Genomic DNA, 17,650 nt, shown 5'->3' with positions numbered 1-17,650 from the left:
GGAAATTAGACATTTAGTATAATATGTTGAATACACTTCTAATATTAGAAAAGCTCCAAAGAACAGTGGTACAAGAGCACATATTCCAAACAATACAATAGAAATTAGACATTTAGTACAATATGTTGAGTACACTTCTAATATTGGATAAGAACAGTAAGTAATAAAAAAGATGTAATCCTGGGAAAAAAAAGGAGTTGGTTAGATGGATTGTAAAGGTTATAAGGTGCTCCCATTTGAATTGGGTTCTGAAGTGGCTAGGCTAGGCCGTTTGGGGTCAAGGGTATGTGATATTAGTCGGGGTTAGGGCATGGGCATAACCATTGGGTTTTTAGAAACGCTTGGAGGTGCATTTTAAACTGGTCCAGAGTGGTCATTTGTCTAAGGTTGCTTGGAAGGGCATTCCATGTCTTGCCAATGGAGTTGGCATAGAGAGCTTCCTCCTGAGTTGTTGGGTTTGATGGTCAATACTTGACTACTTTTGGATGACCTGAGGGACGACAGATTTGAATAGGAGGTAAGAATGTTATTAAGAGAGGGAGTTTTGTCAGGGTGTTTAATGATTTTGAATGCCTCCGTAAGCTGGTTGAGTTTCAGAACATTAGGCAATTCTAACCATCCTAGTGTTCTTAGGTTTAGGCAATGGTGGGTACGGTAGGGCATACCTGTGATAAATCTAGCTATGTGGTGATAGGCAGTGGATAGTTTATTAAGCTCTTTTTTATGAAGGAAGGAGAATATAGGGGAGGCATATAGGAGGGTGGAGAGGAGATGAGTTCGGGCAATGGTTAGCTTGGTGTGAGGGTTAAGAATTTCTTAATCCTGTACATTGACCCGAGTTTCTTGTTAAGTGTTTTAATGGTGAGATTCACGTGCATGTCAAATCTAAGTTTGTGGTCTATTGTCACCCCTAGTAGTTTGGTGTGGGAGACTGGAAAGATTTTGGTGCCATTGTTAGCAGAGACAGCAAAGGTAGGGGTTTGGGTGCTGGGAAATTGTAGACTGGGAGGTATTGCTGGAGAAGGGAAGAATAAAAGTAATTTGGTTTTGGTTGGGTTGAGTAGGAGTTTTAGGTCTGAGAACCATTTTCAACTAATGAGAAGCAGATTTGGGTAGTAGCATGAAGGTTGGTGAGAGAGACGTCAGAACAAATAAGGGTAGAGTCATCTGCATATTGGATGCAGGTGGTATTGGGAAGGACTGAGTGTAAACCGTTAATGAAGAGAGAAAAGAAGGGGACCGAGGATAGATCCTTGAGGGACACCGATATTGGTGGGGAGAAGGTCTGAAATCATATTTTGCCACTGTACCGCTTGTTTTCTACCAGAGAGGTATGCGTTGAACCAACTTATGGTGGATTTGCTAAGATTGAAGGTTTCCAGTGTGAGGAGAAGTTGTTTATGGTTAACCATATCAAAGGCTTTTGATAGGTCAAGAAAGAGCGCAGAGGAAATTAATTTGTTATTCCGGTTGCAGTTGATTGAGTCAACAAAGGAGAGGAGAGCAGTGGTGGTGCTATGATGTGGGCGAAAGCCGTGTTGGGAGTTAGATAGTAGATTATTATGGGTAAGGTGGGTAATAAGTTGCTTGTGAATGCAGCGTTCCATAATTTTGGATAGCGGGGACAGAATTGCGATGGGTCTATAATTAGATGTATCAGTGGAGGGACCTCCTTTGTGGAGAGGAATGATATAGGAGATTTTCCAAATAGTGGGAATAGAGGCTTCAGAGATAGAACGGTTAATAAGGATAGATACAGGGTAAGCAATGGCATCAGCTGCTATTTGCAAGTATTTTGCCGGAAGTAGGTCAGCTGCTAGGGTGGTTGGTTTGAGTTTTTTTAGAAGGGTACGGATATAGAAGGTAGAGGTGGGTGCTAAGTTGAAGGCAGGTTGATTAGGAACCTTGGGGGTGGTTGCGGCCGCGGGGGAAGAGGTAAGCTGACTGGCAAGGGACTGGATAGTCTCAGTAAAAAAAGAATTAAAAGAGTTTGCTATCTCACTTGGATCTTTATCCATGAGTGTTGCTGGTGTGGGGGTGGAAGATTTGCCTGGATGGAGGAGTTGGTTGAAGCCAGCCCAAAATTTTTTAGGGTTGTTTTGATGCTTATCTTGGAGGTGATAGAAATATTGCTTTTTATCGGATGTAACGGCTGCTTTAGTTGAGTTTCTAAGCTGAAGGAATTTGCTACGGTCTAGGGGGGTTTTAGTGGTCCTCCATTTGTTCCATGCCAGGTTTCTGAGTTTAATTTTATTTTTGTGTCATTAGATAGCCAAGGTGCGATACGATCCCTGATTCTGATGTGTCGTTTCGGGGCATGGGAGTCGAGTATTTTGAGGAAAGTGTCATTAAAATGGGATACACTCTCTTCTAAGGGAAGGGTTTTTAGGATGGACCAGTTGCATGCTTTAAGGTCTGCAAGAAATTGTTCCGGGATGAAATTCTTGCTGTTCCTAACAAGTCTGGTTGGGGGGGGTGTGAGTGTTTGGACATTTGTGTTTTGTTATAAAGGTAATGAGGTGCTCGCTAAGGTCGTTGGGGAGGGTCCCCACGGTATAATTGGTAGGGTCTTTGTTTGTAAGGATCCAGTCGATGGTACTATCTTTTTGTTGGGGATATCCAATTCTAGTGGGAGAAAGAATAAGTTGGGAAAAACCATGTAAGTTAATTGGGAGAGGATTGGGATGAGAGGAATATAGAGACCAGTCAATGTTAACGTCTCCTAGAATTATTGTTTCTTGTAGGTAGAAGGTGGTAAGCCAGTTGAGGGTTTGTTCAAGGATTTCAGTGTTGTTCCCTGGGGGTAAATAGGTGACTATGAGATTAATACCTTTTTGGTTATTTAGGCTTAGTTTAAGGGCAATCAATTCTTGGTTGTGGAGAATTGGAGGTTGAAGGGGATGTCTGGTAATGTTCAAGGAGTTCTTGAATAAAACTGCTATTCCTCCACCGTTTCTTGTAGCTCTATCTGCCCTGAGGATGTTATACCCAGGTGGGATGATTTCCTCATCCTTGGTGATAGGTTTGAGCCAGGTTTCAGAAAGACACATGATGTCAGGGGAGTGGATTTCTAGCAGAGCATGTAAGTTGTGAACTTTGTTGTTGATGCTTCGTACATTGAGGTGAAGCATATGGAGTGAGCCAAATGGGCTTCTAGGAGTGCTTCCAGAGTTTAAGCCTAGGTCAATGGAGGGGCCAGGGTTGGGGTGGATGTCACCATCTCTAGTTATGGATCTTTTTAAATGGTCAAGTATTCTTTGGAGTTTAATAATTAGTATGAGATAATCCCTAGATGAGGATGTTTTTGGGTAAGAGAGGGTAAGGTGGAAGCGGTAGGGATTATTGTTAGAAGTTGGGTAAAAAGAGGGATGAATACAATTGAGGGTGACTTGGGAGTACAGGGAGGTTTGACTGTTAGGTAGGTAGGCGTCTGCAGGGTTTAAGGTATCATAACTTGTTAGCAGGTAGGTTGAGATAAGTAGAAGCATTATAGGAGGAAGATTAGTATAAGAGTGTCCTACCATGGTGTGTGGGGGGGGGGGGTGAGCTGCCTTGTTACGATTAGTGAACAGAGAGACTAGGAGGCGAGAGGTGGGAGTGTTAATGAAGGAGTTTTGAGGGTGGGTGGATAGGGGGGGTAGTCCTTGAAGTAAAGTCAGGTGATGAGTGAGGGAGTGGTATTCAGGAGAGGGACTGTTGCGATTGGGTGGAGGGAAGAGGGATGGATCTAATGATAAAAATAAATGTAGAGGTAGTGGGGGCGGGTGGGAATAGGGGGCAGGGTGGGGCGCGGAGCGAGCCCGAGCGTAGCGAGGGCGAAGCGGAGATTACACCGCCGAGGATTTACCTTCTTCAAAAGGTAGCCGCCTTTAATAGTATGTAGCAGACTGTTACTCTTAGTCAAAGGTCCACTATTATAGTAGGCTTAAGTTTACAGGTGGCAAATAACTAACGGTAGAATTCAGATAGCAAATGGCTTGTTTTTAAGCAAAAAGTTAGATTGGAGGAGAATAAACAAGTCCGTGGTCTTTCCGTTGGTGCCTGACACTAAACAGTCTGTAAAAATGCTGTGAGAAAGGTAGATTCTTTACCTAGGCAGGTTAAGTGTAGTTGCCTTAACTGGCTGTGTGCATTCGCACAGGAGAGGGTCGTCTTAGGGCTGCCGTGTAGGATAGGTGCCACGCGATACTTTTGGGTTAGGGGCTGAGAGGAGAAAATAAAGTACAGAATGGTTAAGATTCAAGCAGTACACAAGTCACAGCTAATTTAAACAGTTTGAGATAAAACATGTAATGGCGTTATTCTTCTGAGTAAAACAGTTACAGAATATTAATCACATATTACTATTTTACTGTTTGGCGACCTGTGCTATACTGGGTCGCTGAGGCTACGCCACTGGGCCTTCAGAGCGTGCTCTGAAGTACGCACCGTAAGCAATGGTAACAATTATAACAAGTTAGAGCTTAAGTATGTAAAGAAACACTTTACACTGGAGGTCAAGTCAAGAATGCAAAACATACAAAAGAGTTAAGCTAGGATGAGCGAGCAATACTAACAACGCGCTCACGTTTCAGCAGTAACCCTGGTAGTGAACTTATTAACAAACACGGTTGTTCAACTGCAAGAACAAAACACTTCTAAAGCAAGGTATAAGAGGCTGGATGAGCGTGCTTCACTAGCGACTGGCTAGATCACAACTGTGAATGACACATGCTCTCATTCCATCGATTAACTCAACAAACAAGCATTAGTTCCATAGCAAACAACTGCATCATCAAATCAAGCAAGGCTAGTAACACAGTGATGCACCCACAACAAACCTTGGTTAAGTTGGAAATAACTGTTGAAAAAAGACAACGCAGGGTAGGAATCAACTGTAACATACCCTAAGTACTCCAAAAGGCGACCGTAAATGTGCAGAGGTCTGGTCGGTTCTGGTCCTAGACAAAATGACGCGGCGGAAACACCGCGGGGGTGTAATGAAACCTTGGGAGCGGGGATTACACCGCCGAGGATTTACCTTCTTCAAAAGGTAGCCGCCTTTAATAGTATGTAGCAGACTGTTACTCTTAGTCAAAGGTCCACTATTATAGTAGGCTTAAGTTTACAGGTGGCAAATAACTAACGGTAGAATTCAGATAGCAAATGGCTTGTTTTTAAGCAAAAAGTTAGATTGGAGGAGAATAAACAAGTCCGTGGTCTTTCCGTTGGTGCCTGACACTAAACAGTCTGTAAAAATGCTGTGAGAAAGGTAGATTCTTTACCTAGGCAGGTTAAGTGTAGTTGCCTTAACTGGCTGTGTGCTTTCGCACAGGAGAGGGTCGTCTTAGGGCTGCCGTGTAGGATAGGTGCCACGCGATACTTTTGGGTTAGGGGCTAGGCAGGTTAAGTGTAGTTGCCTTAACTGGCTGTGTGCATTCGCACAGGAGAGGGTCGTCTTAGGGCTGCCATGTAGGATAGGTGCCACGCGATACTTTTGGGTTAGGGGCTAGGCAGGTTAAGTGTAGTTGCCTTAACTGGCTGTGTGCATTCGCACAGGAGAGGGTCGTCTTAGGGCTGCCGTGTAGGATAGGTGCCACGCGATACTTTTGGGTTAGGGGCCTAAGTACTCCAAAAGGCGACCGTAAATGTGCAGAGGTCTGGTCGGTTCTCTCTTATCCCCATGATTCTCGAAGAGGGATGACCAGGCACACCCTCATCACTCATTACTTCCCACAGCAGCTGTAAATGGTGCTTTTGGGCCAATAATCAAAACCAAGTTGCCTTGGTCTCAGTAAGGTCTTTATCCCTCTAAACCAACATTAACAAACCTGCTTTTCCTGTAAAGACTTGTGAATTTCTGGTACTTCAGTTTCAGACTCAGCGAGAGTTGGCAAACCTGTCTCTGTTTGGTATCAGTTCCTGAGATTGTGAAACAATGCACACTAATGGGGTCCATTACTGATGTATGGTGCTAAAGAGCAAACTATGGCAGCCGATCCACCATACAAGTTAGTAGCACTCTGAAACACACACCTATACAGGACTAGCTCTACATAAGGAGATGGCACAGCTGTCTGAGACTACAGTACGTCTACTTATATAACTGCCTCATTTAGTACGTCTACTTATAGAACTGCCTAATTTATTATGCTATATTCCATTAGATCCATGTCTGATATTTTCTTTCCACTGAAATGCTTGTTGTTGGCCATTTTTTGTGGACACTGATGCATAGTTTTCGAAACAAGTATGTTGTCCATATGTAGGTTTCTTTCTTGACATAAAAAGCTGTCTGCTGTCCACAACTGCCATTAATTGTAAGTTGAGTACCTGTACCATCCACAGGTAGTTGTATTTATGTGGCTATGTAAACGAGGGACAAATAACAGTTATAGCGTATGTGTTCTTTTTAAACACACACACACACACACACACACACACACACACACACACACACACACACACACACACACACACACACACACACCTCTATCTATCTACAGTATATTATTTAGATACACACACACACATGCACACTATAATTCCCTCTATATTATACATACATACATTCAGACAAGCATATGTGTGTGTGTGTGTATATAACAGTGATATAAGCAAAGCCAGCATATGTTACAGCATCCATATATCTGCATTATTAGGGCTGTAATTCACATGTATACCACACCTGATCTGTGATTGTTTCATTGCACCTTTAATTACAAAAATCTGACATCACCAATTGACCATGTCCAATATATATATATATATATATATATATATATATATATATATATATATATATATATATATATATATATATATATATACACACACACACACACACACACACATACACATACACATACACATACACATACACACACAACCACTAACATGCAGGTTCAAAGATTCCTGGATTTTGTAAATGCAATCACTAACAGCTAGGCTGCACACCTGCTACGGGTGCAAATATCCTGGTCTTACTGTTGCACCCCCACTCAATGTCCTCAATGGTCAGATCAAACCACAATTCCCAAGGTTACCTACCTCTTATTAAGCAATGGCACAGCTAAATTCCAACCCCCCAACTCAGAGAACACTGTGACCTATATGGAAGGGTTTATGGAAACCCTGTACAAGGATGTAAATAACTGCTTAGAAACGGCAGCACCAAACTGAAACAAACTTGAGACAAACTCCAAAAACAAGCCCCCTTGGTGTACCCCCAGTATAAATAGGTTGCACAACAAAAGAAAGAAAATCTTGTCCAAAAGAGGAAGGGCAGGGCTCTGCCCAAAAGGACAAAAAGCTCCCTCAGTATCAGCAATAAATCCTGGGGACTAAGTCCACCAAAGCCAACTTCGAAAAAAAATAGCCTCCCAGGTTAAGGATAACCATAAGTCATTTTTTCAGTTATGTACGCAACCTTAAGGGGAACACCCAACAGTATGCTAAACTAATAATAAATGGAAATCCCCATACCAAACCAAGGGATATAGCAAATTTGATAGTCAATAAATTTAACTCCAATTTCACCCCCAGTTACCCCCATGGAAATACCCTATAACTTTTCTCCCCCAATTATCACTAAAGAAAAGGTCCTCACTGCACTCTCCCATGCTAAAAACACAGCATCAATACGTCTTGATACTATCTCAGAATGTGTCCTAAGTAGCTTGAAACATCACCCGTCAAGCCCACAAGAATCTCTATTCAACCACAGCCTCCAAACAGGCTTCATCCCTAGGAAATGGAGAACTGCAACAATCACCCCTCTACACAAAGGTGGACTATCACCAGACCCAGGGAACTACAGACCCATAAGTCTGACTAGTCTTACATGAAAGTCCATGAAAAGAATTACATTGGACCTATTAAAGAAATGGAAAAATCTTCAAACACTGGATCTGTCCCCGTTTGGTTTCTTCAACAGGAGGTCATGCCTATTAAACCGGGCAGACTTCTTCGAGAAAGTCACTAAAGCCACGGGCGAGAGCAAAATGGCACATACTGCCTACTGTGACCTGGCAAAAGTACCTCACTCAGGTATTACAGCCAAACTCACAAATTTAGACATAAATCCTTATGTCATCTGATGGGTGGCTAAATGGCTTACAGACGGAACACATGAAGTTAGGGTATGGGAATCCACCTACACCAAGAGGCCTGTTTCTAGTGATGTCCCACAGGGTTTGGTACTAGGATCTCTTCTGCTTGGAATATATTTCTCTGAAGTCAAGGCAAATGTAGAGGGCCTTTGGCTGACCAAATTTGCTGACAACTGCAAGCTGGGTGCAATCAATGACTCCCCCCAAATATCTTCCAGGAGGGAAGGACTCAGACAAATAACATGTGTTAGAGCCATGGCCTAAAATGTAATGCAAAAAAAGGGATAATTATACCTTTTGGGAACACGACCACCCTTGCATTTACAACACTAATAACACTCCCCTAAGAGTGGGCATATTGGTAAGGGACCTGGGAACTCAGGTTGACAGTAACTCAAACTATGATCACCATGTATCCACGGTGGTAAGGAAATCCTTCTATACGCCACAGTTTATAAGTAAGGGCATGGCATCCAGATCTAAGGAGATCATAGTTTCACCATACTCAGTTCTCATTAGATCAATAATAGAGTACAATGCACCCTTTGGCACATACCTGACCAGGCATTTGCAACAGTTGGAGTGGTCACAGAGGTTTCTCATTAAATGAATACAGGGTATAAATAACATGTCCTATGCAGACCGCCTCAAACCCCTATCCTTATTCTCTGTCTCTTACAGACTACTGACGGGAGATCTATGCCCAACCTCCAAGGCATTCTCCGATTCCACACTTATGGATCTGCTACACATTCTTAAAACAAACACCATAAGAATTACCTGATCTAAGGATGTAAACCTTGTCTGTAACATAAACAAAACATGCTGGAGGAACAAGCATGTGTCTCAGAGATCACCCCTTCTTTGGAACAGACTTTTCGTTCATGGGAAGCAGAGATCTTCCCTAAGGCTATTCAACTACAATTTTGGACCAATAAATTCACAACCTCTTATCATCTGTGCCCCTCATGAACTGAGGCAGCTTGAAATGCCCTAAGGCACAGGCATATACCAAGGCAATTCTAGTCCTTGGATATGTATTATTGGGAAAATTGGGGGATGAATGGCTAAGCTTAAAAAGGATATAGGGCCATTACCTTAGTAACTCATACGAGCATATGAATTACTCCAGAATCTGGGGTAATGTAGTGTAAGACTTTGGAATCCCACCCATAATACATGCATTCTCCCCAGAAAGAGCAACAAAAACTGGCCTATGAGAAAATACATCAGCTTTAACAGTTCAAATACACTGCGAGTCTTAACTCCACTAATGAGCAGAATCCAGCACGATGACATTGTAGTATTTTACTAATTAAGAAGATAATTAATTACATCACCCGGACCCAAGTTTGATTCCAATAACAATAAATTACAAATGCGTGACTAAGGAAATCATTTAACCAGATTAAAGCCCTTCTGTCATAGGATGATAATGTTAACTTTTAACTAGTTGTTATCTGTTAACAAAGCAGATAAATAGAGGATTACACATGGATAAGATTAATGCAGTTTTACAAAAGAGTTCAGTTCTCAGAAGTGGAAAATGACACTGAAAAAGAATATCATAAACGGTTTATGCTTTGATTTCTTGTAAGATCATTTTAGCAAAATAAAAGAAAACATTCCTCACAGATAAGGACAGTAGTGTAACAATCTCCCAACTTACCCACAGAAATCATGCTCTCATAGTTCTGCACCATCACCTCTCTGTGTAGCTCCTTCTCCTGTTTACTTAGCATCTTCCACTCTTCTTCTGAAAATTTAATGGCAACATCTTCAAATGTTTCTGGCACCTGAAAGTAAATAAAAACTTTTACTGTATGCATTCAATTCAGAAGACAGCTGGTTCTAAAAAGTATCACCAAGTTGGTTAACAGCTTGTTAAATTTGTTTTATAGGATTCATAGGAGATTCAAGGCAGTTTAGTGTTGCAACCGTCAGCATCTTCCGAATACCTACCCTCAGACTGTACCCCCATTTCTGAAGGAAGGCTATGCTAGTTATTCCTGGTGCAAACTGGAGGGGAAACCATCCAATTATCCAGGTTTTGTTAGAAGGATGCTAATAACCTGCAGGAGCAGCCTATTTCAGAGAAAGGGGAAGCACTGTGTCGTTTATGTCACCCCATCACCATCAAGCTACCTGGTGGTGGAGATTTACGTTTCTGGTCCAGGTGTTTGCTGTGCTGTTAGACTTGTAAAGAGAAAGGAGATCACAGAGGTCCCTAATGCCTCCCTCAATAGTCTGACAGGCACTGTGTAAAGGGATAGAGCTTATAGCCTCTTTTGTTAATTCAGAATCTTTAAGCCTAACATCTTCTTTAGCCAGGAAGCACTGTGGCTTCTCCAGCTCTTAGTTATGTTGAGTGTGAGGTACATCCCAAAATGGAAACTGTGCTCTATAATTCATCTAATAAGTGCTGCATACATGGGAACAATGACAGCTTTAGAGGTGGGTAATATACCCTTGGCTATCAGTTATGCTTCTGAAGGATCTTCTGACTTTGGTTACCACATGGTGACTGAAGGAGAGGGATGTGTCAAGCTTGGTACCCAAGCCCAGACTGCATTCTCATTTGCAACGGAAGTATCGTCTATACAATATGTTGAGTGATGGGATTGCTTGACAAGTAAACTAAACTTGAAAAAGAAGTTTAGTATCATCTCAAGTCCATTGTCAATACATCAAGTATTAATCAAGATAAATTCTTACTTAAAGAATAGTGGTGTCAGATGGGTTTTTACAATTACACACAGTTTGCAGTCATTTACAGACTTACTTAACCAGAGGTCCTGGTTTTCAGTTTGCAGATCACAGGAGTAAATGCAGAAAAGGATGCGTCCTGCTACACAGTCCTGGAGGACCCTGCTAGTTACCTTTGCACTTTCATAGGAGGCATCTGCCAAGTGAACTATGTGGGCTTGGTCTGTTAGACAGTTTATTAGACATCTAGGGCAAGGGTTCCTATTACGTGATTGCAGACACATTTTGTCGAATGCGTCTTGATAGAACGTAAAAGAACGAAAAGGCAAAATAGCTAAGCGGCTTTTAAGTGAATTCTTTCCCTGGGAAAGAATTTGCTTGGCCGCTTCTGTTACTTTGCCATTTTCGGCACTGTAGTGTGATCTCAGAGTTGGTATATTTAAGTTGGGGGTGTAGGGAGGGCACAGCCCCCCACGTGGGGGTGTGTGAGGAGCAACCCCCCCCCCCACTTTATGTAATTTTTTTTTTTTGGAGCAATGATTTTTTTCCTCGCTGTTCTGAGGTTTCGACATTGCAAGCTTTCACTTACACGGGGTCGATTAATTATCGTTCACGTTTGTAAGCGTGCGATAATATAATATAAACCCTCGGGCACGGCCACATTGTATGACCAGCATGACCACTATCAACAGCCTGTGGGAGCTTCTCAAAGAAATTTAAAATGCAGCACCTCTGATTGTTGAAGCCAAACTTTTGATGGTCTAGCCCAATGCGTTTTTTTTATATAATGATTTAATCAGTGCTACATACAATGGAACAAATGTATCTTCAGATCTTGTCTGACGGCACAGAGGAGTAAACCGCTAAGCTGTAAGTGAGCTGCTCCCTGTGCCCAGGGTACAGCATTTGATTACTTCCACCTTCATTTGCCCGCTGTGCGACTCTGAGCAAGTCACGAAACCAGACAGCACTCGCAGGTCACCCCTTCTAGTTGGCTGACCTGGTAAACAAATGAATAAAGTAACACACAGAAGATCTATCTACATTTATATGTACAGATATAGTAGATATCATAACCGATGAGTTTATTTTATTCATTTATTTATTTAACATTTGTTGACCGGAAATGTCCGACTAGGTTCCACAGAGCCTGTTTTCAGCGGAGGCCCGGGGAGAAACGCTCCACATGCATGTTCTCCATTTTAAGGAGTGCCTCGAGTGAGTGCATTTTGAGATTTAGTCTTCTAGCATTGAGTAGCATTACCCTCAGTTTTTGCTTGCCTGTTCCTGTTATGGTGGTGAATTTGTAATTTGAACCTTGCCTAAAAAAGGCACTATAGGGGCAGCAAGAGCCTTAGCCAGTATCCAGAATCCCAGGGGCGACAGGTGCAGGCCATGTGTGGCAAAGCATCGTGGTCTGTCGACCATGTCATCCCAAGCAGACAGATACTGGATCCACTTAGAATGACACCAGAAGCTTAATCAATCATTTTGTCCTTGTACTGCGGTATCATTCAGGGCGATGGCAGAATGCTACTCAGGGCTAGGGTCATACCTGCCTGGGCTACAAGATTGGAGAGATCTTCCATGTCTCTTTTCATACAGTCCAGGGAGGTACGTCTCAGGTCATTCACACTAACATGGACAATGACAGAGTCATATTTGTACTTGGTGTGGAGTGACCTGAGTGCGTGGGTTATGTGGCAGATCCTGGCACCTGACAGGCAGCTGACAGTAACCTTCTCCTTGTTTAGCCTGGTGAGTGGGACATCAGTGTGCCTGACTACAGAGTCACCTATGACTAGTGTGTTGGGTACATTGTTTTGCCTTATTGGCTGTGGTTGAGTGGCACACTGAGTCTGTGGGCTATGTGTCATTTGGGTTGTGTTGGGGGATGGAGGTTACTTGCATTTCTGCTTTGGAGGTCTATGTTGCTTAGTTAGATTATTATTGGGAGCCTCCGCAAATGTTTTTGTGTTACTATGTGTGGATTTTGGTGGTGTAGATTTAGTGAGACTATGTGATGAGTGTGGTGCAATTGTTTACCTTCTCCTCTTGACTGTCAAGTTCAGTCTTGGTTGGAGAGAGCTTTACCTCCAGTTTGGCTATATAAGTGCATCTCTCACAGGTTGTACTGTTGGGTGGTAGAAGAAGAGGGTTGTCTGTGTACATGAGGCAATTTCTACATTACTCCAAGATGCCCAGATTCATCAGACAGGAGAGAACACTAGGAGCTGACCCTTGGACATGCCTGAATAAAAAATGATCTTCCTCTAGATAAGTGAGGAAAGTGAGTACAACAGCTGCTTTTCTCTATATGCTCCCTAGCTTTCCAGATCAGGCCTGCAAGGCTGACGGGCCTACAATTCTTGGGGTCTGTGGAGGGGCAGCACTACTGCTGTGCATCATAACTGAGGAACAAATCATGTGGCTAAGTTTAGATTAAACAATTTGAGGAAAGGTTTGGTGACGCCATGTTTGGGGTTATTTATTAAACATCCAGGTACTCTGCCAGGTCTTGTGCAGGAACTGTTTTTGATCTTTGCTAGCACATATGAAACATGTTCACTTAGGAAGATGTTACGGATTGCAAAAGGATTCTGGGAAATGTTGACTGAATAAATGTTGCAGGAGTGAAGTTTGCACTAAACTTGTTTGCTAGCAAACTGGCGATATCTATTAGATCAGAGTGGGTGGTCCCACAATGTCTATATTTCAGAGTGGGTGGTCCCACAATATCTATTAGATCAGAGTGTGTGTTCCCACAATGTCTATCAGATCAGAATGAGTGGTCCCATTTAGGATAAGCTCTAAGTATCGTTTGTTATTGTTCCAGTTTCCTAACGTACTTAAAGAAGGACGGACTTGTTAATTCTCCGCTTCAGAAGCTAAGCTATTCTGATAGATTGCTTTACAAATGCTAGTGGTATTTTTCAATTCCATAGTAATATTTTTATATTTTCCTTGTTATGAGGAGTGTTTTTAAGCTACTGTATAATTTAAGGAGCTTTTTTCTCTTGTTGCAAAGTTTATTTATGTTGGTAGACCTCTAGGGTTTCCTATTTCCCACTGTATTTTTCTCTGGTAGTGATTGCTAATTCTTATGCATTTGTGTAAGTGGTGATAGAACTCCTTTGTGAAGCTGACTGCCATGTAATCATCTGAGCTGATGCTGTCAAAAGGTGAATGTTGAGATTTTATCATACAATTGTATGAAGTTTGCCCATCTGAAGTAGTTAACTTCAGAGATATTGTTTTCATGGCTTTGATGATTTTGAAGGCAAATCCCATAATTTTAGGGTTTGACCTAACTGGGGAAGGACAGACCAGGGAAGAAGTGTGCATAGAGGTTTTACATTCATGTGTATCATATGTAGAATAAACAATACTTGGGTGTACCCCTATGTCAGAGGAATAAGTGCTCCAGTTAATTTAGGGGTAGTTAAAGATCCTCATAGTAATTGTGGTCTTAACAGAGAGTTCTAGAAATCTAGAATAATCGTCTGATGTATGCATGATCATATGGGGTCTCGAATAAGGACTGGCTACCAACATGCAAGAATAGAACAGAGATTTCAGAAAGCCATTGTGGAAGCTTAGAGGCGACAACTACTAGATTCACTGTACAACTCTTTCGGAAATATAAGAGACTCATTACCACAAGTGTTTGAAGCATCTTCGTTTGAGCCAAGTAAATGTCACTTTTATAAAAACACACTGGTTTGAGGGGTGGGTTAGTAAGTAAAAGAATCATGTATGCTCATTCACTGTCTCCTATCAAAGCAGACTTGGCAGTTCTAGAATATTTTGTGCCACTGCACGCCGAGTTAAATGGCACACATTCATAAAATGGACAGATAATTTACTGCATCCCAAGCGGTACTGAATGTTTACCACCAAGGTGATGAAGGTGGTACGAGCATTCATTCTGGTATCCAGACGACACTGCAGCTGCATGTTCATGCCTCATTTAAATGAGCTACAAACATTTTGCCAGTTATTTCAGCAGATTTATTCTGACTGTCTGCTCTACTATAGTTTAAAACAGAGCCATACCTTGCTCACCTAGCACCTGGTGATATTCCCGATGTTCTATTTTTAAAAACTGTAGCAAGACGACCACTTACGACAGTTTACACAATACACGACATATTGAAGCACTTTAGTCCCGATGGCAAAACCAGTATTGTAATTTGTTTTGTAATAGAAATGAATGCTGGGACTGTAATACCGGCAAACTGGCATCTGCTGATAGTGTCCCCTAACACCTTGCACTTAAGGCAGCTGTCCTCTTCACCCCACCCTTGCTATGCATCTGATTTGAAATATACTTTGTCATGCAGTAAAAAAACAAAAAAGCTTCATACTGTGTGCAACAAGCAGTGAATATCCTAGACAGATAGATGCATACGTACATATTTGACTATATTCCTTTGCATCACTGATGGACTTTCATTGACATAAATTACATTGGGAAACTTCATCAGCAGGTCTCTAACTGAAACAAAAAAATGAAATAAGGGGACTGCAAATGAACCAAATATATTACATTTGCCATCACCTAAAAGAACCAGAAACTTTGCTTTGCCTCCCCCTGTATATTAAATATACTAACTCCAGGGTTGCACAACTGTGGAGAAACAGGATAACATCTGCAATTATATTACAGTCAAATTGATGCAGTTTGACTGTAATATAATTCTACCAGTGCAATCACCAACAAAATTTACCAAAAACTGTGGCATGTGATAAATGTATGCCTCAACCATATCATCTGCAGTTACATGTACGTATGTATAAAACACAAGTTGTCCAATTTGTTAACCGGTGCACAGCACTGAGCACAAATGACCAACGACAGTCTCAGTCTGGGGAAACATTTAGCTAACACATACAGACTATCAACACAATACCATGTGTCGACAACGTTAGAGTAAAGCAACAACAAGATTAGTAATGTTAAGCACCCAGTACGGGAAACTATTTACATTATACGGCTGACCGAAACTGAAATCACCTTATGCAGTACGGAGAAGTTATATACACTTATGTACAAGAGGATCAGATATTATGCACGTCTGATATACAGTTAGAGGGATATAGAGAATAAGAAACATATTATACAGTGAGAGACTATGGTGTGCTTAGGTAATGTAGCCTGAGTAATAACACTGGCATTTATTTTTAGTTGTGCCTGAACACTAGCTATGTTGATATTTCTTACAGATAGGAATAGATTCCAAAGTTTTGGGCTGAGAATAGAGAAGCAGTGATCTGTGTGCAGTGAAGCTTGCATTTTGCAGTACAATTAGTGGAGCTAAATAGTCCAGATTCTCTTCTAAAAGCAGCTTGCTATATAATTTATGCCTTTTATGATCCACTACTTATTCCGTTATACATTCTTCATGCATTGTTATGTAACGTGCATATTAGGAACCCTCTCCTATCCTGTATATAATGTGTCGTCAGCTTTATTGCCTGCCTTCTATTTTGCTTATTTTTTATTTTATTGTATTCACATATTATACTACTTTGTTGTTATCTTAATATTTGTAACCATTGTTCAGTTTTTTAAATTCTGTTTAATGTGTACTGTGGAGCTTTTCTCCCTGGACCTCCACTGAAAACGGGCTGATACCCAGTTGGGCTTTCCAGGTAAACAAATGTCAAATAAACAAATAAATACAGTTATTTTACCTGTATAATGCATTCTACCTGTGAAATACACTGTTATCATTCTTGCCCGCATTGAATATTCTATGCTAACCTGTATGTTGTACTGCATATGTTACTGTTGTATAAATATTTTTGTCCTACTTGTTATTGTTGTTATAGTTGTATCTCTTTGTTTATGTCTTGGAGCTTATCTCCCCGGGCCTCTACTGAAAATGGACATGTATCCAGTTAGACTAGCCCGGTCAACAAATGTAAAATAAATAAAATAAATAACAATAAAATTTTACAGTGTGCATCCTTTTTTGAATTTGGTAGCTAGTTTACCATGGTTCCGGAGGCTGCTAACAGTACACAAGCAATAAACTGCTATAAATGGAAACAAGTGAAGAAACGAGTTACTAAATGTATTTACTGGCCACGATTTGCAAATTGTACTAACCCACAGGCTTGTACTGCTCCCCCAACCACCAAGAGTGACGCAGAGCAGTAAATGCTCCAATATCGTCTTTGGTGAAGCAGTTCCACAATTAGCAGAAGTTGCTCAAACCAATACATAGAAAGGCAATCTGTGACAAAATGCAATACAAGTACAACCATATAAATTGCGTCTGATAAAGTACAACAGCTAAGAAACACTTCAGTACAATTCACTATCTAGCACAGAATGAGTATACAGAGACACCAATTCCATGTTACTGACAGGACAAAACATAAATGAAGCTGTAACAGATGAGAACACAACAATAAGATGAGAATACACACTGTTCACATGAGATGGAAGTGCACTTTGTGTATGGCACTTGTGTTTCACCTGGAAGACTATTTCATAGACACAAAAAGCCCTTTTACCACAGGGATTTGAGATTATGTATCTGTGTGTGTGTATTTTAATGTAAACATCTCTGCCAATTTGCAGAGTTCTGTCATAGTTTCAAACAGAAATCTCCAACTTGATCTGACTGTGACCCCTAACTCCCCAAAAACACACGCATACTCTCTCTCTCCCCCCAAGTAAAACAGAGCTTTTCTCTTTGCCCACCCATACCTGCACTGTCCAGGAGAACATTCACCCTCCCTCTCACAGTCTGATGTGACAATCTTTACTCCCAAAGTGTAATCAAACATCTCTTTATTCCCATGAGACTAATTCAGCAAGAGCTCTCACTATACTTTTCAGC

The 17,650-nt window shown here is 41.3% G+C and overlaps 1 protein-coding gene across 1 annotated transcript in view; it reads right to left on the bottom strand.

The window, feature by feature from the left end:
• The window catches only part of LOC122807830 (zinc finger protein OZF-like), a 196,169-nt gene that overhangs the window by 178,068 nt on the left and 451 nt on the right, over positions 1–17,650 (bottom strand). The window contains exon 2 of the mRNA XM_044078928.1: positions 9,760–9,886. Coding sequence (XP_043934863.1) covers positions 9,760–9,886 — 127 coding nt within the window. The remainder of the gene's footprint in view (positions 1–9,759; positions 9,887–17,650) is intronic.

This window comes from Protopterus annectens, chromosome 7.part1 (genome assembly GCF_019279795.1).
Source record: "Protopterus annectens isolate FY-2018-M chromosome 7.part1, PAN1.0, whole genome shotgun sequence".
In the NCBI taxonomy this organism is placed as follows: Eukaryota; Metazoa; Chordata; order Ceratodontiformes; family Protopteridae; genus Protopterus; species Protopterus annectens.
This window is presented reverse-complemented; position numbering and strand designations above follow the sequence as displayed.